At 41.3% G+C, this 22,711-nt stretch overlaps 1 protein-coding gene across 2 annotated transcripts; it reads right to left on the bottom strand.

Moving 5' to 3' along the window:
* Positions 1-109: 109 nt before the first annotated feature.
* LOC148903348 (insulin-like growth factor-binding protein 5) lies at positions 110-13,112 on the bottom strand. 2 transcript variants are annotated; one of them, XM_089000863.1, is made up of 5 exons: positions 12,552-13,112; positions 12,167-12,459; positions 5,337-5,509; positions 4,984-5,103; positions 110-4,900 (listed from the first exon to the last, which is right to left on the bottom strand). In XM_089000863.1, the coding sequence occupies exons 1-5, from the start codon at positions 12,569-12,571 to the stop codon at positions 4,763-4,765; spliced, it is 744 nt and encodes a 247-aa protein (XP_088856989.1). In that variant the 5' UTR covers positions 12,572-13,112; the 3' UTR covers positions 110-4,762. The 2 variants fall into 2 exon arrangements, with proteins under 2 accessions (XP_088856989.1, XP_088856980.1); XM_089000854.1 differs by having other exon boundaries at positions 12,167-13,109.
* Between the last annotated feature and the right edge of the window lie 9,599 nt (positions 13,113-22,711).

Raw genomic sequence — 22,711 nt, 5'->3', positions numbered from 1 at the left:
ACATTTAACATGCAATTTAAAAAACATGGTAGGTTCAAGGGGCTTCTTCAGTTTTATTTTGTGTCTTTAAGCTGTACAGCCGTTCATCGAGATACTTATTTGTTCTGTGACCATACTTGTAACTCTCAACACTTTATCTGATATAATCTCAATCCACAGGAATACATGTAAACACCCCCTCAAAATCAGCACCTCTATAACATCTTATTTTGCGAAAACATACAGTAATAACATTAGTGGAGATTTTGCTGCTCTCCCTGGTGCATACACCTTGGCCATCGGTGGCAGTATCAGACTGAGACGGATATACATCAAGCCTGTCGTGTTTTGCATTTTTGTTAGCTTGAGACCAAAAAAGAAAAGATGTATGTTTGTGTTGTCTTTGTTTTATGTTTAGTTTGATGTCAAAATTCAAATGGGAGTAGCTTGAAGGAAAAATACTTCACTATCTGCCAAATTGTTGTTTGGAAAGTGATTTGAGTTTACTGCCACCATTCAGTGCTCATATGTCAAATGTTAGCTCGCATACAAAATCAAAAATAAATGTTGTGTTGTGAAAATCTGACTGAATAGAATTGCACTCAGTAGAGCACTGGCCTAAAATTAATATCCTTAACCAAATCTTTCACCTTCCAAGATACATCAAACCAGTGCCATGATGATCTATGCATTGTTCACGCACGCACTCATGCAAAAACAAACAAAAAAAAACATCAAAAGAATATGTCTTGTAGGATTCGTCCTCAGACGAATGACTTTTGCAGGGGAGGTCATATGTAACGCTGCCATAAAAAAACAGGAAACGCAAGGATGGTCATGGCAGAAAACCTGGTCTAAACAAATTGTCATCCATCAACATCCACGTCGGACTCAACCACCAGAAGCACCACACTGTCGCATGCAAATCGGAATTCAAACAGGCATGTGGCCAAAGGCACTTGGATTTCCATACAAACTCAGCAAACCTACACCTGCAGCCAGTTGCCATCACCTCGGGGATTTGCTTACAATCTGGCTTATTACGAAGGGCTACCAGTTTTATATACAGTACTGGTCTGAAATCACAATGTTATTATTAAGGTCTGTCCGATCTGTTACACTAATATTAACTTTTTAAATAATCCTGTAATCTTTGCTGACAACCAGTTCAGGATGTCCCCCGCGTACTGCCCAAAGTCAGCTGAGATAGGCTCCAGCACTCCCTGTGACCCTTGTGAGAGTAAAGCGGCGCAGAAAATGGATGGATGGAAAAATACTGTCGTGACACGTGTCGTGTTTACTTCTGTACACATTAATACAGTTATTCAAAAGCCAAAGATAGTGACATTTAAACATCTCCCCCAAAGTCGTCAGAAAAAACAGGTATTTTGTTTTTTTACTACTGGTTATCGGAATTTCAGCGACAGACTAATATAAATCTGTATCCTTTTGAGACTACTATTATGATTATCGTATCACAATGTTATGGTTATGAATTATTGGTTTTCATTTACGCAAATACATTGATCATGAAAATGATTTCTCATAGCTTTGAAACACAACAATAGCAAATCGATGAGAAGGTTTCTTCAGCCGTCATCTGTACACTCATCGATGGACCACTCCTGTACGACTGAGAGCTTACACAGACGAAACAATAGGAAATGTATTCAGCATTTTATTTTCGTACATGTCAGTTAGTGTTCAATTCTGAAAAGATCAAATTAACAACAATCCTGGGAAATTACAATGGTTCCATCACTTGTGAGCTATTTTTAGAATAGGCCAGCGGCCTGCTCGTGTGGTCCTACCTGGTGGTCGCGCGTACCACATTGGTGACGTTGACCCTTGTAATAAAGAATCTAATCCAAATGCCACATACCAGTAATTTCTAAAGATTACCATGATGCACTGTGATGCCTTACTTGTGCATTTTTCCTTTAAATTATTGTTATTTATTTGGGATTTTTGCCTGGCAGAAGCATCTGATTGTTATTCTGAGTTTGACAGTCATCTCCCATCCTGCGAGCATATGACAGAGTACAAAAAAAAACATTTCAAGGATAACCGACGTCACTTTTTGTTTCTTAACTGACATCAGAAAAACGTTTGATAGCATCTAAAATACCCAAAACACGCAGTATGATATTTTTATTGAAATGCAAAACACCAATAAAAATGACCTAAAGTGTCCAAAATCGGCAAAAAATTGAGCTGCGAATTGGGCATTTTCAGAAAGTCCCGCCCCCAGTTCGTGACGTCACGCCAAGACGTCTTGCATTGCTGGAGAATCAAAACAATGGCTTCAGAGAATATGCTTTCTTGTTACACATCCAGTTATGAATATGATTCAAATAGTTCTGAAGAGGAAAGCATACATGTTTGCAATCGATTAAAGAATTTATTCCGTGCCATTATGAGGCAACATTGAGGGGAAATGTCTCACCGAAAAAGAGGCACAAAATGGCGACCTCCTGTGGCCACCTCCGTTTCCACAGGCTGATAAATTCCTTATATGGAGCTTGGACGCCCTCTTCTGGCGGCTTTTGGGTGCAACACGAGGTCCCCAGACCAAACAAGTAAAATTCATTGACATGATGGAAGGACCGCTACAATGCGTCTTTTTTTTTTTTTTTCGGTCAGGGGCGTTCCTTTAGTGACGTCACGTACGGACTCGTCACCAACTCAAAAACAAGACTTCCTGAATATTCAGTGTGAGTCCTAAAATATAGCTATATGCGGTGGAATCTTATTAAAATACGCTCAGTAGAAGTCATTTGAAGCCATTTTACAAATTATGGACACAACTTGTCCGGAGACGTCGGTTGTCCTTTAAAGCTTGACTCATAACATCATGGGATTCATATTCGTTTCCTAATGGCGGAGTTGCCTGAAAATATGTCGCAAATCATCCTACTGGAGTTGAAGCTTCCATGCCTAGATTGTAGCTTTGAGTCACATTAAAATAGGTAGTGTATGTGTGTGTTTGTGAATGTGTGTGTATACTCATGAATGTATGGTCTCTTAAAGGACAACTGACACCATTTTTTTGTTGTTTCCTAACTGACATCAGGAAAACGTTTTATAGCATCTAAAATACCCAAAACACGCAGGCTGATATTTTTAGTCAAATTCAAAACACCAATAAAAATGAGGTAAAGTGTCCCAAAACTACTTGAAAAGGACCCTTGAAATTGTGAGTTTCAGAAGGTCCCGCCCCCTTGTTCGTGACGGAACGCCAGGACATCTTCGCCTTACTCTAGAATCAAAATAATGGCTTCAGATTCGGAGAAGATTCTTTCTTGTTACTCATCCAGTTATGAATATGATTCAAATAGTTCTGAAGAGGAAAGCATAAATGTTTGCAATCGATTAAAGAAGTACTTGCGTATCAATTTGAGCCATCAGGACTCCAATGTAGCGTCTCAGAAAATGCACAAGATGGCGCCCAAGCTCCGTTGGAAATGGGCTTATTTGTCCGCTGAGAATTTGTGTCAACTCGAATCAAATAGTAGTCTGGGTGACAAAACACCACGATTCACCATCGGGTTATTTATGTGTTTTCCTTGTAATTTTGCCATCAACACGGATCAACATTTAGTTTTCAGACCAAACAAAGTACCCAAAATGCATTGTGTGTCGCTTTCTCGGTCAGGGGCGTTCCAGACGTGACGTCATGTCAGGCATTGTCATCAAGTCGAAAACAAGATTTCCTGAATATTCAGCGTGAGTCTTAAAACGTAAAATATAGCTATATGCCGTGGAATCTTTGTACGCTCAGTAGAAGTCATTTGAAGTGATTTTACAAATTATGGACACAACTGGTCCGGAGGCGTCGGTTGTCCTTTAATTGTTTTTCCAGAGCTGTATATACACAGTTGGATCTGAACAATTTCGTCAGACATTGTCTCTACTATGGTAATTCCATGATCACAATTTAAAAATTCATGAGCGGTGTCCATTTGATGCACTCACATCTTTGAAATGAAACCGATTTTCCCATTCAAATATTTGTTTTGTTTCATTTAATATACTGGTTGGATTAACTCTGCACACAGTGAAATACAATTTAAATGTTGCCCATTTTATTTGTGATTACAATTTACAGCTAACAAAAACCGCCAATTTATCATCACCAAACATTTCAATATAACTTCAATATAACTTCATTGGCTCAAGTGTCCCCCGAGCAAGGCAGGGACTGAGCCCTCCTGGTTCATCGAATCAATTTGGTTCTACTGCTTTTTGTAGTATGTTTGTGTATGTATTTGTGATTCCCGATTAAAGACGATTGGTTGCTGCCTTTCCTTGGTGGCTTTCAATGATTATCCTCTAGGCAGCAGTCCAGTCAGCAGTGATGCACTGAAGCAAGCTTAGAGACCATTTAAAGACCTTGGATGTTTTAAATAATCCCATTCTGAGGGTGCCTGAGTAGTTGACCACATGAAATCTTTTTGGACAGTATTCTAATGATGTGGGATCCTGAATGTAGGTCTTTTATTGTCTGTAAGGCTTACCCATGGCAATTAAAAGTTGCTGATAAATTTCACTTTCTAGATTGAACTACTGAGGTTAAACACGTTTTCCACGATATTGAAAGTTATCGAAATGCACGAAAACATCAGCTATAACAACACACACACACACGCGCACTCACACACAGTCCATTTAAAGCCACAGTTACAGTATATAACCTATATGAGCAAGCGTTTCAGCTTTCCTTTGTCAAACAAGTTCATCATGTCCCCATGGTGACGAATGAGACGGCTAGTTGGACTTAAGCTCACTCATTCCTGTTGCTGCTGCTGTCCAAGTCTTTGCACTGCAAGTCACCACCGGCGTAGTTAATGCCAGGGACCTTGGCACCGAAGCGATCCACGCACCAGCAGATCCCCCTCCTGCGCCCACGGGAGGGCTTGCACTGTTATTGGAAAGGCGACGAGCTGAAGGTATCGTTTTAAGGAAACACACAAAGGAGGAAGAGAGAGGATAATTCCAGTCTACCTGTTTGCGCTTGAAGAAACCTTTTTTGTCACAGTTGGGGATGTACAAAGACAGAGCCAACACCCGTGATGTGTCCTTCATGCCTTGAATCAGGTGATCCAGACGTCTCCGGCAGGGCCCCTACATAAGGGACGATATGGTTGCTTGTATTTGTGCTTTGCAATATTGTTGACATTCAACATCTGAAGAGTCTGCTCCCAAAGTCTCAAAAGTGTTAGGAAAAGATGAGGCAACATGAAGGTGAACATGGCTCTGTGAAACTGCCACTGTGGTGCATGGGGGCCCCCCCGAGTAAAAACTAATTGGGTCAAATACAATTAAAGCTTGGAGCAGAGAGATTACTGATCACGTACAAATTCAGGTTCCAGTTTCTCGGGGCCATGCACTGGGAAGTTCAAGTTGCTGTTGGGTCCCACGCGTGCAAGCTGCTTTTTGCGGTCCTTGGCCTGCTTCATCGCCTGGGCCTTACGACTGCGGATGTGATCTCGTCCGTAAATGGGCACCTTGGTTTGGGGCATCGTGGACTCTGGGAAAGGGAGCAAGACATAATTATGAGACTCAGGTCAAATGACAATCATTGTTTCTGGGGCAGGATTAGTCAGTGTGATTTGGATGAGAGAATTAATTTCTTTTTAAAACTACAGAAATCTGGAAAAGGGGACAGATAGAGACCAAAGTTAATGTGTGCAAAATGATTATGAGAGCATTCAATCCTCGCTGACAAGCACACCACATCTGCTATATAGGCCATGTTCATTTGTGCAGTTCCAGCACCATCCGGTGGTTCGTACTGCAAAACACCAATAAAAATGACTTAAAGTGTCCAAAATCTGCAAAAAATTGAGCTGCGAATTGGGCATTTTCAGAAAGTCCCGCCCCCAGTTCGTGACGCCACGACAAGACGTCTTGCATTGCTGAAAAATCAAAACAATGGCTTCAGATTCGGAGAATATGCTTTCTTGTTACACATCCAGTTATGAATATGATTCAAATAGTTCTGAAGAGGAAAGCATACAAGTTTGCAATCGATAAAAGAATTTTTTTCCGTGTCATTTTGAGGCAAACGGGCGGGGGGGAATGTTGCACCCAAAAATGGCGACCAGCTACCGTAACGAATGAATCAGCCCGTTTCCACAGGCTGATAAATTCCTTCCATGGAGCTTGGACGCCCTCTTCTGGTGGCTTTTGGGTGCAACATAAATGTTTTCAGACAAACAGTACAGGAAAATAGATTGACGTGATGAAGGACTGCTACAATGTGTCAATGTGTCGGTCAGGGGGGGTCCTTTCATGACGTAACGTGAGGACTCGTCACCAACTCAAAAACAAGACTTCCGGAATATTCAGCGCGAGTCTTAAAACGTAAAATATAGCTATATGCGGTGGAGTCATTGTAAAATACGCTCAGTAGAAGTCATTTGAAGCCATTTTACAAATTGTGGACACAACTTGTCCGGAGACGTCGGTTGTCCTTTAAATGAGGGTCACTGTCCAAATACAATGCTATACATACATATTGGTTTATATAGCGCTTTAATAACATCTGAAGCTGGAACAAAGCGCTAACGTGGAAAAAGGGGAAATGCTGCCCCCTTGTGACAGGGAAAAACATTGCCAGAGGCCAATGGCCACCACTTTATCAGCACCCAAACAAGAAAAAAACAAAACCCGAACAAATTCAAGAATGGTGTTCTACGTCATATTTTCAATTCCCGAATACATTTGTGAATGGCAGTGAATGAGTTAATTTTAATTTGCCATGATTTTTCTTACGACCTGATGACATAACGTGTTCTCGTCCCTACACAAATGGACTCAATTCACATTGTGTGCATTTGCAAGTAAATGCCTTTGTTATTTAAATAACATTGTTATTTGTGCGATAAGACGAACACAGCATTGTGTACCACGTAGACTGCTCGGCGAGGAGCCAAAAGCAGACCTTCACAAGAAAATGACAGGCTAATCCTAATCCTTTGGCACTGCTGTTAGGTACAAAAACATAATATTGGGATTTTTTGTTTGCAAGATTTTTTTAAACCAAATTGTACATGTTTTTGATAAATTAAGGGTGTTTTACATATGTCAATGGCCCATGACCAGTGACGTGCGGTGAGGTTTATGGCTGGTGAGGCACTGACGTCTTCACAGTCAGATTTACAAACATATGAACTCAACAGAGTAGCTTATTCACCATTTGTTTGGCAAGAGTTAACGTGTTTTGTGTAAAATGTCACGTCAGCATTCTTTATATATACAAACTGTAGCATAGAAAAAAATAATTTTAAAAAACGTTATCATCGTGTTACCTTTACTTATAAATGAAGTCCATGCGCCACTCCTTCTGAAGAAAGGCATCGATAACTTCTTGGTAGAAGCCTTCCTTATCTTTCTTCAGTTTTATAAGTCTCTCTGTCTCAATGGAGATCACTGCCAGTGAAGAAAGTTGTCCTTAATCAGTCCTGTTCCGAATGTATGTTTTCAGTCTTTTGTGCTTAGAATGACCACTCAACTGATGCTGTAGTAGCAGGAACAGTGAGCAGGAGCTGGAGCAACTTTGTCGCCTCAGGAATAGTTTCAATGAGATCCTTCTGGGCCAAAAAGCTGAGAAGCTGTCCAGGAGATTTACATCCACCCCCCTCCGTTTGTGAGCTATACAGTCCGGTGTTGGTCTTCCTTGAATGAGTATTTCCTGCTTCGATTGAAAGTCCAGTTTAGAAAAATCTTTCAATTGAGATATGTAATCCTCCATTCTGAAAATAAGGCCAATCAACACGAAAAAATGACTGGATGGTTGCACTTAACTTGCTGTTTACTGTAGCTTGTCGTTGCTAATTCTAGTCTGCAGCCGAGGAGTCGCAAGAAGAATCTCTGGAATCACCAGCACCCCCTGTCATGAGGCAGGAGAGCTGTGTGCCTCACCTATGCACACAGTTTTGATAAAAATAAAATAAACACTGTTGTACAGTGTTTATAATGTACAATGACTGTACATTATATACATCAGCTAAAGTGTAGAAACTTAGTTCATATACTAAAAGTTTTTGAACACTTTAATAGCGATATGCAGAGGGACAGCAATGCGGTCTCACTGCTGAGCAAGCCAGCACAGTTAGCGTAGTCATTGTGCAATCCATGGTGAGGCTCAGCCGGCTGCTGCCTCACCGCTCGTCTCTACTTAGTATTTGAACAGTAAATGTGAAAATTCAGCGATTAAAAAGAAAAATCCAAAAATGGTGAAGTTAAATGGAAAATAATTTTAAAGTACAAATGACGAAATAACTGTTTAATTTATTTTTTCATTTGATATTTCCATGATGACAGGTGAGGCAAATTTTTATTTTGTTATGCTTAGAATATCTTGTTTTCTATCCTTTCACTCCCACCCCAACCCCATCCCTCTTCAATTGCTGCTGTGGACTGCAAATTTCCCCATTGCGGGACGAATAAAGGTATTCTGATTCTGATTCTGAAAGCCTCACCTGCCTCCCCTGACTGCACGTCACTGCCCATGACCAATAATTTGGGTCACAGATCCAAACGCCCTGTTCATGCAAGTTGTTTGGCAATCATCCATTTTTACAAATTAGTTCATAACCACTAAACACTGTCTCTCGTTAATTCTGTGTGTTTGTAATTTCTAGATTAATCTGTTCAGTTTTCTTTGTATCAAATGCTTTCTCTAGGTCAATGAATATTCTATTAGCAGGTTTAGATTTGTCTATAGCACTTCTTTTGTCATTTTTTTCAGAATCTACATTGAGGACTGGTGAATAAATGTTGCTGATCTTGAAGTCATCAAAGCTGACAGTATTTGTTTAGCCTATAGGCCTAAACATGTCTTGTTCCATTAAGCAACTGCTGGCCCGGTTCCATTGCTATGTCACGCACGACAGCATTTTCTCCATCTCATTGGTACATGACCCTATATGGCTGCTCACTAAGCTACTAAGCTAACGGGGTGGTGAAACAAGGTCACCATCATTAGACCCCCCCCCCCCCGCCCCTTTCCTCTTCGCCACAAAAGCTCCCCCCTTTCCGATGACGATGGTGCAGATCACAGTGACATTATCCCTCTACATAATGACTTCTTGGAAACGGGTTCCTGCTGACAGTTATTCACTGCCTCCTTCTGGAGAAAAATAAAAAAAAATAGAGGCACGATCCAAATAATATGTCCATCAATTCTTTGCTTGCTAATCCTCACCCTATCTGACCTGAATCATGGTATGGCAAACCTTTGCAGCTTTGATAAATTGTGATGTTTGTTTGCATGGAATGTGCTCAATGCATGCAGCCAAAAGGATGAAACCGTTCCCTGGCTAGCTACCGAAGCGTGCTGATCAGCAGATTACGTTAGTATGGCCATTTCGATGTTTACAGACAAGAGCTGATGTCACCTATTTGGATTACTTGCTACAGATTGTAAAATCTCATGACATCGGGTATACTGAACCCATAGTTGAAGGAGACAAGATGAAAAGACAACAGCTGGGTGGTCCTCACAATGCATGGTCCAAGATTGTAACGTGAGAGCCCAGTTCAAAACCAGGTCAAAATGCTACAATGCTTTTAATCAAATCTTCCTGTAGTGTCAGTTTGTTAATTTATTGTATTTTTTTTACTTTGTTACTTCCGGGGGTGAGTGAACGCTGGCGCGTGTGGCTGCCGCTGCTCACCCGCAGAAAAAATATCCTGTGACTTAAAGAGTTTTGAAAGGTGCTTATAAATGAAATTTATTATTATTATTATAAAGATAATTTACTCAGCCATTTGTTCACAAGAGCTTTATGAATGTCGTGGATGCTGTTTTGTCATCTTGGAGCACTTGGGGAAAACTTGTATAAAATGACCAATACATTACATTGGACGGACGACAGACTCAGAGAAATGATTTTTGTTCATTTTGTATAATATTTAATGCTGAATTGTGTTCCAACCTTCTGTTGCTGACTAAAGTGCAAGAGTTCAATCAACAAGTGGTGTGGGCAACTATGATAAAATATGTTATTGTATTTGATACGTATTTTATTGGCCGTGTATTTCCAATAAAAAAGAGTACCTGCTTGGCACATAGCTTACTTTTTTGTTGTAGATTAAAAAAAAAGAGTTACAAAATTTGACCATCGTATTTTGCAGGGAATCCATTGAATTGTTTTTTTCACCACTCAGCAGACCAGTAACAGCACAATTCCCACTTGCTTTTTCATCTCTGCAATCTTTCTTCAATTTTACAAGCTTCAAAATCTGGCGACTGATTGTAGAATGAAAAATTGGCTCAGCGTTTCGTGGATGATACATTTTCAGAACCACCCAATACATGCAGTCAGCGCATGAAGTAATTGACAGCAGTCGGATGACATATAATCTATAATATGACATCATCTTGTTTGAACAAGCAAACGAAGTGTGAAGCGTTTGACAGGCCATTTACTGAGCAAGTTGCAAGCAGCCCAAATTGTCCACAGCTGCCAGAGACAAACAAAAGGAAAGAACCCGTTGGATTGAATGCCTTGAAGTATATAACGGTGCCCATGTTATATTAAACACTTGGAAATGAATCTTGTTGAATAAAAACTGTCCTTGTATTTCTGGGCCTCCGGTGAATGTCACACAGCCAAGCACGGTCATTTATGTCCGGTGGGAAAAAATGAAGACGAAACATTAACATGGGAGAGAATGGCGAAACATGAGACGTGAGGATAGTGCGTGAAAAAAAGGTGTGTCACACCAAGTGGAAAAGAAAGGGCTGAAACTCAAGTAAACAGTATAAAATATGACTTGACACTTTGCAGGGTCACGCAAAGCTCGACATGCACGATGCTGCTCCCCGGCAGACATAATGACTCCATATCACATCTCGAAGCCAACTCAACCTTACAAGGTCCCACCTGTAATTTTCTCCCTTGTTTCACCAACCCCCACTCCCACCCCCAAAGGCAACCACCACCACATACACAAACACACGCAGACACCAATGCACACACATACAAAAACCTCATGATTTATGGTGTGCACCCCCTCTGGCTTTCAGGGTTAAAACGACAGGTTGATTGACACTCATTGTTGAGTTCGCTGGGACAAGGCACGATGGGTGCGGTGGAGGGTTCGAGCAATGGGATACTTAGGGAATCTTTTGAATCATACGTTCTGGTAATGACAGATGTTGGGCTATCTTTAAAGGTGGTGAGAGACTCGGGCTCTCAGTCTCACTGGCTCCAGAAGGTTTACATCTCCAGTCATTATCTCCTCTGCCATTGAACAAACAGGCAGCATTTATTCAGACCGCAGCATATGCACTGTGGGAGGAAGTTCACACTGAGCCAATATGAACTGAGCGAACTCAGAGCGCCACTGATTCCCAATCGGGATGTGCAGGCACAAGAGTGGCATGAGAGATCATCATGGCTGACATTGAATTTACCCACGTTCACTTTTCATCCGAAAATAATAATAATAATAAATATTATTATGATACTACTGGTATTATTAATTACTTAAATAATAATAATACATATCAATTAATGAACATAATAAAATAATCACAAATAACAATTAGTAATACAAATTATTATTATATTACTGCTATTATTATTAATTAATTACATAATGAATAATAGTAATCATCTTCTTTTCCTTTCGGCTTTTCCTTTCAAGGGGTCGCCACAGCAAATCAGTGTCCTCCATCTTCAGAGGTTTGATCCTCATATTTGTTTTGGCCAAGCTTTTACTCTGGATGCACTTCCAGACACAACCCTCTATATTTATCGGGGCTTGGGACTGGCACAAGAAGACTTATGTCCCTTTGTGGCTACAGAACAAGCAACTCGCTCAGTAAAAGGCTACCAAACATAATAGTAATAATAATAAGTATTATTATTATTATTATTATGATTGTGATAATAATAAGAATTTTATTATTAATCATTAATTAATACTAATTATTAATTTTTATTTTTTATTAAAATAGTTAGCATAATTAATAATAAAAATTATTATTATTATATAATTAAACTCTTACAGTTGATGGCTAAAACTATATAATCATCCCGTTTATCAATAATATAGAATATAGCTTGTCAGTTGTTGCTATTTTCCCCTTAATATGATTTTTAGTGATGAGATGATAATGTGAATTATTGAAAGGAGATCTTTGACGGGCGCATGCAGGCTGCAGGCCTACCTTTGCCTTTCGAAGGCTGCTGCAGCAGTTTGTACAACTTCTCGTTTCTGCACAAACCCCGGCCATGCAGGAGGGCGTGCAGAGGCTTCTCCTCGCCGTTTTTGGGAAGGCATCGCAGCCCGCGAGTGCAAGGTCCCGTGTACACGCCGCAAGATTGGCCCTCCTCGAGCGCACACGTCAGGCAGCAGCCGCAGCCGGGTTCCTTCACCACCTGGCAGCCCACCGGCACCGGCGGGCACATGGAGTGGGCCTTCTGGTCACACGGCTCGCACGGCACGTACGATGCACCGCAGCTTGTGACGCACAGCAAGGGGAGCATCAAGAGGGAAACGCTCAGGTACATGGTGCGCGGGAGTACTTATCAACTGGAGAATCCGATGTGTACCAAAACTGGAGTCCGAGCATCAAGCGGATGCTTGCTGCATCCACAGGTGTGCAAAGGTGTCACCGTAGACGACCAGTATTGCGATTGGTAAGCAAGAGAATCGCGCTCCGAGTTCTTCAACTTTGCGGTGAAAAGAAAAAAAAGATTGAATGTGCACGTAAAGATCCAGACGCAGCGCCGGTCTCTCTCCCCGTCTTCCTCCTCCTCGTCTTCTTCTGCTTCTGCCTGGCGCCGGTCGCGCGCAGAAGATGTCGTCTCCACGCGAGAAAGACCGGTGTCTGTTTGGCCCAGCGTCGCCCTTCTCTGCCTCGGTGCCTCCGTGTGAGCAGAATGTGTAATCTGTTGCTGGCGTTGAGCTGGATTTAAAAAAAATCCCAGAGGCGAAGCCGAATGATGGGGATGTCAAACAAGGCACGCGGAGGGGGGAGGCGCACTTGTCAAGCGTGCACGCTGTGATGCTGATTCTGCAGGGCGGGTACTGGCATGCCTTCAGATAGGAGACGGTGATGTGACTGAGGCCGACTCAGTAGGACCACGAACCAAATCCCCCCATCCCCCACCTCATGTGACTCAAGTTTGAAAGTCAAAGCAAGCTTGTCAACGAGAAAATAAAGCAAAATCAAGAGTAATTTTTACAGGGCATCAATAAATCTCTCTCTTTCACCCCCTCTCTTTGTTTCTCTCTCTCTCTCTCTCTCTCTTTCTCTCTATGTTCTCTCCCCCCTCTCTCCTTATCCTCTCTCTCGCTATCTCATTCTCTCTGTTTCTCTCTCGCTCTATGTATAGTTCTATTTCTCTTTCTCTCTCATTTTCTCTCTCTCTTTCTGTTTCTGTCTCTCTCCTTATCCCCCTCTCTATGTCCTCTATCCCACCCTCTCTCTCTCTCTCTCTCTCTCTCTCTCTCTCTCTCTCTCTCTCTCTCTCTCTCTCTCTCTCTCTCTCTCTCTCTCTCTCTCTCTCTTTCTCCTTATCCCTCTCCCTCTCTCTTATATCTCTCTTTCTCTCTCTGTCTATATATTATTATTATTATTATTATTATTATTATTAATATTAATATTAATATTCGTCTATGTAAGCTCTCAGTCGTACAGCAGTGGTCCATCAATGAGAAGGTTTCTTCAGCCGTCATCTCTACAAATTTGAAGTTTTCGGACGTTTCGCCTCCTATCCAAGAGGCTTCGTCAGCGAACTAAAGTCTGACTGGTCGTATCGGCCCTATTTATATATCCCTAATGCCCGGACATGGCGGCGTCGGACACAGCTCTGATAGGTCTCTACTCTCAGGTTGGGGGGAGCAGAGGACCACTCCCTGTGGCCCCACTGATTGTTGGTACATTCCTGACTAACAACTGGCCTATTTGCCCCACTCCCACCGGTATCACCTCATCAGCATTACGAATGTTGCCTAACCTGTTTTGCTTAAGCAGGCTATTGTATGAACGATCCAAATTTAACCTCACCCCACCAGACCGGTTTAATGAAGGATTTAGTTGTTTGATGAGAATCGCTTCTTTTACCCCCCTTTCAAACCATCTATGTTCTTTCGCTAAGATTTTAACCTCATTGTCGTCAAATGAGTAGTTGCTAGCTTTTAGGTGCAAATGTACTGCCGATTGAGGCCCACTAGTATTATCCCTGTGATGTTCATAAAGTCTTTTTTTGAGAATTTGTTGAGTCTCCCCAATGTACTGCTCTTAGCAATTTTCATTCTTACAATGTATTGTATAAACTACATTACTTTGTTTTTCATTTGGTAGCCTATCTTTTGGATGCACTAATTTTTGCCTTCACGTGTTTATCGGTTTGAAATAGGTAGGAATTTTGTGTTGCCAAAGGACTCTTTGTAATTTTTCAGAAACTCCTGCAATGTAAAGTACTGCTACTCCTCTCCTTTTTGTGTCTTGAGAATTTTTGGTTTCATTCTCTATTCGTTCTTTCTGACATTTGTTGAATGACCACCCACAGTTTGTGAGTGCTCTCCTGATATGTTTTGACTCATTTTCTCTACCTTCAATGCTAGTTGGTATTAGTTTAGCCCTATGCTGGAGGGTTCTGATAACTCCTATAGTTTGTGTTAAAGGGTGGTTAGAGTTAAAAAGTAAGTATTGGTCAGTGTGCGTAGCCTTCCTAAAGACTTCTGTTTTTAGCGCTCTGTCCTCTTTCATAGTTACTTTACAATACAAGAAGGCTAGTTGGTTCTCATTAATGTCCTCACAAGTAAATTTAATGTTGATGTCTACAGAGTTGAGGTGATCTGTGAAGGATTGAATTTCTTGTTTTTTAATTATGACAAAAGTATCGTCCACATATCTAAACCAGTGTCTAGGTTTTGTCCCCGGCAAGGATGTGAGGGCCTGTTTCTCCATCTCTTCCATGTACAGATTAGCCACTATGGGTGAAACTGGTGAGCCCATAGCACAACCATGAATTTGTTTATAAAATTTCTCCCGAAATTGAAAATATGTAGTATTAAGGCAGATTTTCAATAACTGGCAGATGTGGTCCGGTTTAAGTTTGGTTCTTTCGTGCAGAGAAACGTCTGCCAGCAGTCTCGTCCTTACCACTGAGACTGCTGCTGGGGTTGGGACAGATGTAAAGGGAGAAGTCACATCGTAAGATGCCAAAGTTTCCTCAGGTTCCAATATGAGGTGTTTGATCCTCTCTACAAACCCTGTGGTGTTCTCTACGTGATATTCTGTGTTACCAACCAACGGAGCTAAGATTTAATGTAAATTTTTAATATTTAATTTAAATATTTGGCTACATTGTATGTAAAAGCTAGCAACCACTCATTTGACGACAATGAGGTTAAAATCTTAGCGAAAGAACATAGATGGTTTCATAATATATAGATGGGGGTAAAAGAAGCGATTCTCATCAAACAACTAAATCCTACATTAAACCAGTCTGGTGGGGTGAGGTTCAATTTGGATCGTTCATACAATAGCCTGCTTAAGCAAAACAGGTTAGGCAACATTCGTAATGCTGATGAGGTGATACCGGTGGGAGTGGGGCAAATAGGCCAGTCGTTAGTCAGGAATGTAACAACAATCAGCGGGGCCACAGGGAGTGGTCCTCTGCTCCCCCCAACCTGAGAGTAGGGACCTATCATAGCTGTGTCCGGCGCCGCCATGTCCGGACATTAGAGATATATAAATAAGGCCGATACGACCAGTCAGACTTTAGTTCACTGACGAAGTCTCTTGGATAGGAGGCGAAACGTCCGAAACCTTCAAATTTGTACAGATGACGGCTGAAGAAACCTTCTCATTATTATTATTATTATTATTATTATTATTATTATTATTATTATTATTATTATTATTATTATTATTGTTGTTGTTGTTGTTTTTATTGTTATTGTTCAAGAGCGAGTGTTATAATTTAGTGTTATAATTAATTCGGACGTTGAGTCAGATGTATTTTATCCTCCATAGCATAGGCTCTGTTGAACCCCTGAGACTGATTCATCAGTAAGTCGTGAATATAAAACACTTAGTCCAGCCACACAACAAGCTCCCTCGCTCATCATCAGATCGGCACCCTGTAGGTTTGGAGGGAGGGGGTGTGTCCACTGTAACAAAATGTAAAAAGTCAGAACATGAACATCATGGATAAAAGTCTTGAGACACATATAACAACATTAAATAAAACTGGTTATGGAAGAATTAATTATTTATTGAAGATAATGTGAATTATTTTGAACCATTTTAGCCTATATGTTTTGGTTGACCAATTTGAAGAAGGCTCCAAGTGCACACATCAAGGTCCAAAAAGCTGAGATGAGTGCACATATGTGCCAGTACATTTGTCTACATGGTCACGAGCACATTGGCCTTTTTTCCATCTTAGTCTGGCGTCCATCAAGAAGAAAAGAAGATTTCTCATATTCATCAACATCCTACTGCCCTGCGATTGGTTGGCAACCAATTCAGGGTGTCCCCCGCCTCGTGCCCGAAGACAGCTGAGATAGGCTCCAGCAACCCCCGCGACCCTAATGAGGAATAAGCGGTACGGAAAATGAGATGAGATGAGATGAGATCAACATCCTACAAGGACAGGCTTATTTCTAATGAAAGGTAGAAACAATTTGGTCATACTGCTTTCAACATTGTTTCTCTCCTATAGTTTCGCTCGCTGTTTCAATCTAAGGCTCGGCTTTCACATCCTGACCTACTTCACAATGTGCCAAAGGACGCTGCAGCTGTTGTGCTTGTGGAAGAGCTCCTCGAGTCAATCTAAAAAAAAAAAAAAAAAAAAAAAAAAAAAAAAAAAAAAAAAGAATGAACGGCTGAAACCCGGATGCTATTTGACTCTGAACGAATGTTGATATGAAGATTGGGATTCTTATACGTGTTTCTTTCGAAGAGATCAACAAACAGATCTGTATTGCCTCTGCATGTTTCAACACTCCTGTTCGTGCGTATGTGGCACACTGGTAGCCCATCACATACCCGGCAAAAGCCTTGCCGCATGCGTAATGAGCTCTGAATCAATGTGAAAAGAAATCCAAGTTGAGTGTGAAGTGCAGATGGTGCTCATGCATTTGCTTCCCGCCAAGCATATTAGCATGAAATTCTCAGGGAAACGGAAAAGTGTTGCACCTGCTTAGCATGACTAATGGTGGTTTAAGGAGGCATTTTTGCCCACATAACTGTCTCGATGAAATCTTTGACTGAGACGCGCTTCGTGTTTCCAACAACAGCAGATGCTGTGTTTGCTGGGAGGAAAAATGACAATGTTTATGATGAGAGAGAAGTGATGATAATGTGATAGCAAAGCCCCAGTTGACATGCAAGGGTCTGTCTGTTCTGGCTACTTTTGCAAAAAGACAATTAATTGGCTGCACAATTACACTGGGAGGAGGGTGTGGGGGATCACATACTGTACCAGATTAGGTAATGATACTAGATTTATATATATCAGAGCTGGAGGTAGCAGAGATACTAGATTTATATATATCAGAGCTGGAGGTAGCAGAGATTAAGATGTTGAGGTTTTCTTTGGGAGTGACCACGTTGGATCGGACCAGGAATGAGTATATCAGAGGCACAACTCATATTCGAGGCTTAGGAGAGAAAGTGAGAGAGGCCAGACTGAGATTGTTTGGACATATCCAGAGGAGAGTGACTATATCAGGAGAAGGATGCTGAGCCTTGAACTGCCAGGCAGGAGACCGAGAGGAAGACCTAAGAGGAGGTTTCTGGATGTTGTTAAAGAGGACATGAAGGTAGCTGGTGTGAGAGAAGAGGATGCACAAAAACAGGTTGAATGGAGGACGCTGATTCCCTGTGGCGACCCCTGAAAGGAAAAGCCGAAAGGAAAAGAGGAAGTTCACACTTATAAAGCTGCTTACTCAAGGGAAGCATGTTAACCCCAGTGCAGCCCCACTTGCGTTCATACGGCAGGTTCTGCGACCGTGCAATTGAACACTCACAGATTGATTGTGACCTCTAAAATGTGTTCCTAAATGTGATTGTGAGTTTGAATGGTTGTTTGTTGACATGTGCCCTACAATTGGCCGGTAACCACTTCAGGGCATATCCTGCATACCCCCAGAAGACACCCGGGAAAGGCTGCAGCAAACCCACCACCTCTGTGAGGATAAGCGATGAGACAATGGATGGATGAATGGAGATGATAGAAAAGAAATAAAGTGGTATAACTTGAGCACACAAATCATACACAATGTGATTCAATTTCTAGATGTTTCTAGATAAGACAAACTGTTATTTTGCACTTTTATTCAAAACAAAACCTTTGTATCCCTATGACTGGAAACCACCAACATACACTGATTGTATAGTGGCTATCTATTCAACACAGCTCTAAGTCATCCAGTTTTCCGGTGCAAGCTTTGCAAAGATACAAACATCCTTGTAATCCCTCATAAAATACAGTCTCCAAACATACTGGTTCTATTTATCGATGGAATAACATTTGGCCCACAAATGGTCACAGAGGAATGTTTCCAACATTATACTTGCCTGAACAGTTGTTTCTTTGCAAGATGATAGCAAAATGTGCTGAGTGATGACTGCACTTTCCCACACTCACATTCCACCTGCAACTTCTTGCGGTTCGTGTCTCTCGAACAGTAACTTGCCTCGAATGAGTAACGGCATCAAGCTACATTGCAAACTTTTGGGGTCTTTATTAGAAAACTCACAATGGAGTGGACCAGATTTTTTGGAGGATGAGGAAGGTTGCTCAGTAAGGTAGACGCAACGGCAACAACTCCCAGTCATATAGTAAATGTGTCAAGTGTGATGCCTGTAATCGTGTCTTAATACTTGCACCATATCACACAAACTTACTTGTGATGTGTCAATACAAATTAAATGAAAAATTAAGGTTTAGGGTGCTTAAAAATTGTTAATTGATTTAGTCGCCCTCGTGATTCAGAGGATTTTTTTATTCATATTTTTGTCCACTGTGTCCTTGGGGCTCTTGCGTATCAAGACAAAACAAGAAACCAACATGAGGACAAAAGTTAAGCTTAAGGTTGAGGTTGGGCTGGAGTGTTTTCCATGAGTGTTGCAGATCCTTATCAGATGTGCTGAGCACGTCCGTTCCAGATTCCTGGAAGCAGCCATGCTGAAATTTCACATGCATGAGAATTGTCATTAAATTCATGATGAGAAGATGAGCAGGGGCTATTTTCTTTCTCAGCACAGAGCCATTGACCCTCCACTAAATTTGTCACCTTTTAGATCCAAGTCAGACTTTGTTCCCTGGGAACTGCTGCCAGAAATGCGTGTTTTCCTGGTACATACGATACTGAAACAAGACCATATTGCCAGCCAGGGGTGAGTCACAGGCTGCTCCAGACAACTAAAAGAAGACAAGAAAAAGGGAAGGATGGTGTCTGACAAGTCTGAAAAGAGCAACGAAACAGAGCTCTAGTTTCAACTGGACGTGGAGCCACTGGTGCCTCAAGCAGCAAGTCCTCGCAGTTTAAGAAATAATCAAAGTAGAATCTCACGCAAAAAAAAGGCTCAGCTTAATTTTTACACGCCGTGGTCTACTCCATACAGAGGGTTGCATCCGACGTAAAAGCTTGGCCAAAACAAACATGCGGATCAAACCTCTGAAAATGGAGGACACGGATTCGCTGTGGCGACCCCTTGAAGGGGAAAGCCGAAAGGAAAAGAAGAAGATGGTCTACTCCTATCCCCTCTGTTTGACTCACCCCAAAAGAAAAACAGGGCGAGTACAAAGCTTTGTATAAGCTATCACATACATGTTTTAACACCTGTTACAGTCATTGAATTGAAAGATTTCATGACTCACTAGAACTATTTTCTTGCAGGACTGGCAGCGGTGATGGACGTCTGTCACAGTGATTCACCTCTCCATGCTGACCACGCACACATAAAAAGCTCTTCTTTGCTGTCAGATACGAAGGGTAATGGTGGTTTGACTGCATATCATGACAGTTAAAATGATAGATGGAGTAGGGGGAGAACTTTGATGTGATAATCAAATATTGTCGAAAGATATTTTGCTTCATTGCCAGTGCACCGTCAAAGCAGTCAAAACCGACTGCGCTGTATACTAGAGTCCATTGGGAAACCCACTGGGAGATCATCAGCAGGCCTTTGAGGTATAGCTAAAAGCTAGCAGTCATTGTCGGGTAACAAAGGGACTGGTGTTCATATAACTTTGTATGTGACAAACACAGTGGTGACACAGACCCCATATTAGCATAATCAAAAGACAGTGCGGGGGACAGCCAAAACACTAGGCTGAATATAAAAATGTAATGTGGCTTCATGTCAGAAAACTACAACCTATCATTATTAAAATTTACATGTAACCTACAAACAGTCACGACAAAAAAAAATGTGTGCACATATCTATCTACCTATGTCCACATCAATGTCTGTCAATATCAAAACAAATACACCAATATTTGACAGATTGCAGACATTACCTTCTTCATCTCCAAAGGCGCATACTCAACCTTCATGTTCCTTAACTTATTCACTGCCAGACATGTGCAAATATGTGTCCACTCAAGTGCCAGGGTTTTTGTGATTTTCACTCAAATTCCAGGACCCAAAGAATATTGAGTTTTAGGACTACATAAATATTGAATGAAGCGTAAGAAAACTGAGACTCTCTTCTTTCATCTTAAAAAAAGAGGCAATTCCTAAATTGTATGGGTCTGGAGTAATATGAGGTGCAAGTGGGGGCGGATGTACAAAAAGCAAATGCTTTCGGGAAAAACATGACCAGAGGTCTGACCAGCGCTTTATCGGCACAGCAAGAAGAACCAAAACCTGAACAAATTCGGGAATGGCGCTCCACGTCATATTTTCAATTCCCGAACAAATTCCGGAATGGCAGTAAATGAGTTTTTAAGGAATATGCTTAGTGTATTCAAATTACGCTTTGAACTCAAAGTGTCTAATGACTGCTAACTAAGTATGCAGTATGTCAATAAAATGTAACAGTAAATTAATTTTCAATGATCATCATCATCAATTAGGGAGATGAAATAGTCAAAGTATCCTTTCAAGGCCATGTTCTCTCCAACCTGTGCATTTTCATCCACTTGACAATTGACCCCATACGAGATTTGAATGAGACACAGCGCTGATAATATAATTTGGGAATGTTGTCCTGGAGAAAGTTGACGCAGGCACAAAACGGGGAGGAGGTTTTTGGCCTGCGTTTGGTGGGAGAACAGCTGGAGCGTTTTTAAGAGGCTTGCGGACATCTGCCTCTTCCTTGACCAACATGTGGATGTGAGGAAAAGCTAAGTCGAGCGTTTCCACTTCCTAATTAGCCCCGACTGCGATTACAAGGAAACCCTCAGGAGCTCAAATTGGCAGATAAGGAGTTTTTCCAGCACTTTGTACAAATACTATAAAATCAAATTGGCGATGTTGCCTCCTTGCCAGCAACATTTTGACAGCATCAACATGTCACTGATGTTTGGAACCACTTTTGGTTGACGTCCGGGTGACTTAAGTTCACAAAATACTGGACAGAGAAGGTTGCGTGCAAACCAAAACAAACAGGTTGTTTTTTTTCCATTTGATAAGAATTTTCCCTCTGTTTGAGTATTTACGGTTCGGTGCGCTTTCAAGTGTGCGGGTCAGCTTTTTCCAACATATGGGAAGGTCACAGGTTTCCACGTTGCGCATGTCACATCTATGCAGTTAGAAGACGTTTAACAAGTCCTACAAAAGAGAGATTAAAACCTCATGCACAATTGTTTACATTTAAGCAGTTTTTGCCAGCTCATGTCTTCAGCTCATGCAAGGTGGAACACGAGAGGGCTGAGCAGACAAATGAGGCTGCCATTCCAAGACACTAGCTCGCAATCCATTAAAACTGTTGGGTCTTTTTAAACCTTACATGGTTACAGATACTAGGCTCAAATCAAGCAATGCAAAAACTGACAGCGACGGTTCCCGTTAGACGTGTGCTCATTTAAGATAAAAGCTTTAATAAGCTATGAAAACCATGTAGCTGGGACTTATATGGGCTGGAAATGTTATTGCAGGCAAAGGGTCTCGTTTTCAAGCAAGGGCACTTACGTTAGATTAAAATAAACAAATAAATACAAAACATCAATTAAGGCCATGTTGCTGATACATGTGATCAATACTGCAAGTCTAATTTGTGGAGGGGAGCCCAAAAGCAGGGCTGCCTGTAATGTCGACTTCTCTGATGATTCTGTTTGGGATTTGTCACCGCGGATACAGTTGTCACGTAGCTCACTGATGCATCTTTCCTCTTTGTGGTTGTCATAAAGACGCAAGTCGCATAACTGTGATGTCACAGACGGTTCTTTACTGCTGGTTTTTGTCTTAGATGACTGTTATTTTGTAATTTCTTGTTTAAGTCTCAATTGTTAAGTTTTATTTTGTTAATATATTTGACCAATAAAGCATTTTACCCTCTCAAATGTCCATGTGACTGACAGGTAAGTGTTTTTCAGAAGTACAGTACTTGAAAATAAAGACTTTTGTTATGATTTGAACGTTCATGGACCTTAACATCTGCACAATTGTGTTAAAGTTTTCTACCATTTGACTGAGTTCTGTTGTTACTGCTGGGCACTGTGGTCTAGATTAGATGGTGCCTGCATACAAAGACATGGACTGGGCACGTTCTGACCTCCTCTCGGTGTGAGGAAGTGTAGG

The sequence above is a fragment of the Hippocampus bargibanti genome, linkage group LG01 (genome assembly GCF_051943395.1).
Source record: "Hippocampus bargibanti isolate YZ-2025 linkage group LG01, ASM5194339v1, whole genome shotgun sequence".
Taxonomy (NCBI): Eukaryota; Metazoa; Chordata; class Actinopteri; order Syngnathiformes; family Syngnathidae; genus Hippocampus; species Hippocampus bargibanti.
Note: the sequence above shows the minus strand (reverse complement) of the source record. Positions and strands in the feature narration are given on the sequence as shown.

Bases quoted from the DNA above. Each gene is read 5' to 3' on its own strand.
- LOC148903348 (XM_089000854.1), bottom strand. From the start codon at position 12,509: ATGTACCTGAGCGTTTCCCTCTTGATGCTCCCCTTGCTGTGCGTCACA. The intron at 5,104-5,336 runs GTACGTGATCAG...TCCCTTATGTAG, and splicing joins AGAAACTGGAACCTGAATTT to GGGCCCTGCCGGAGACGTCT. The intron at 4,901-4,983 runs GTAGACTGGAAT...TTCCAATAACAG, and splicing joins GTTTCTTCAAGCGCAAACAG to TGCAAGCCCTCCCGTGGGCG.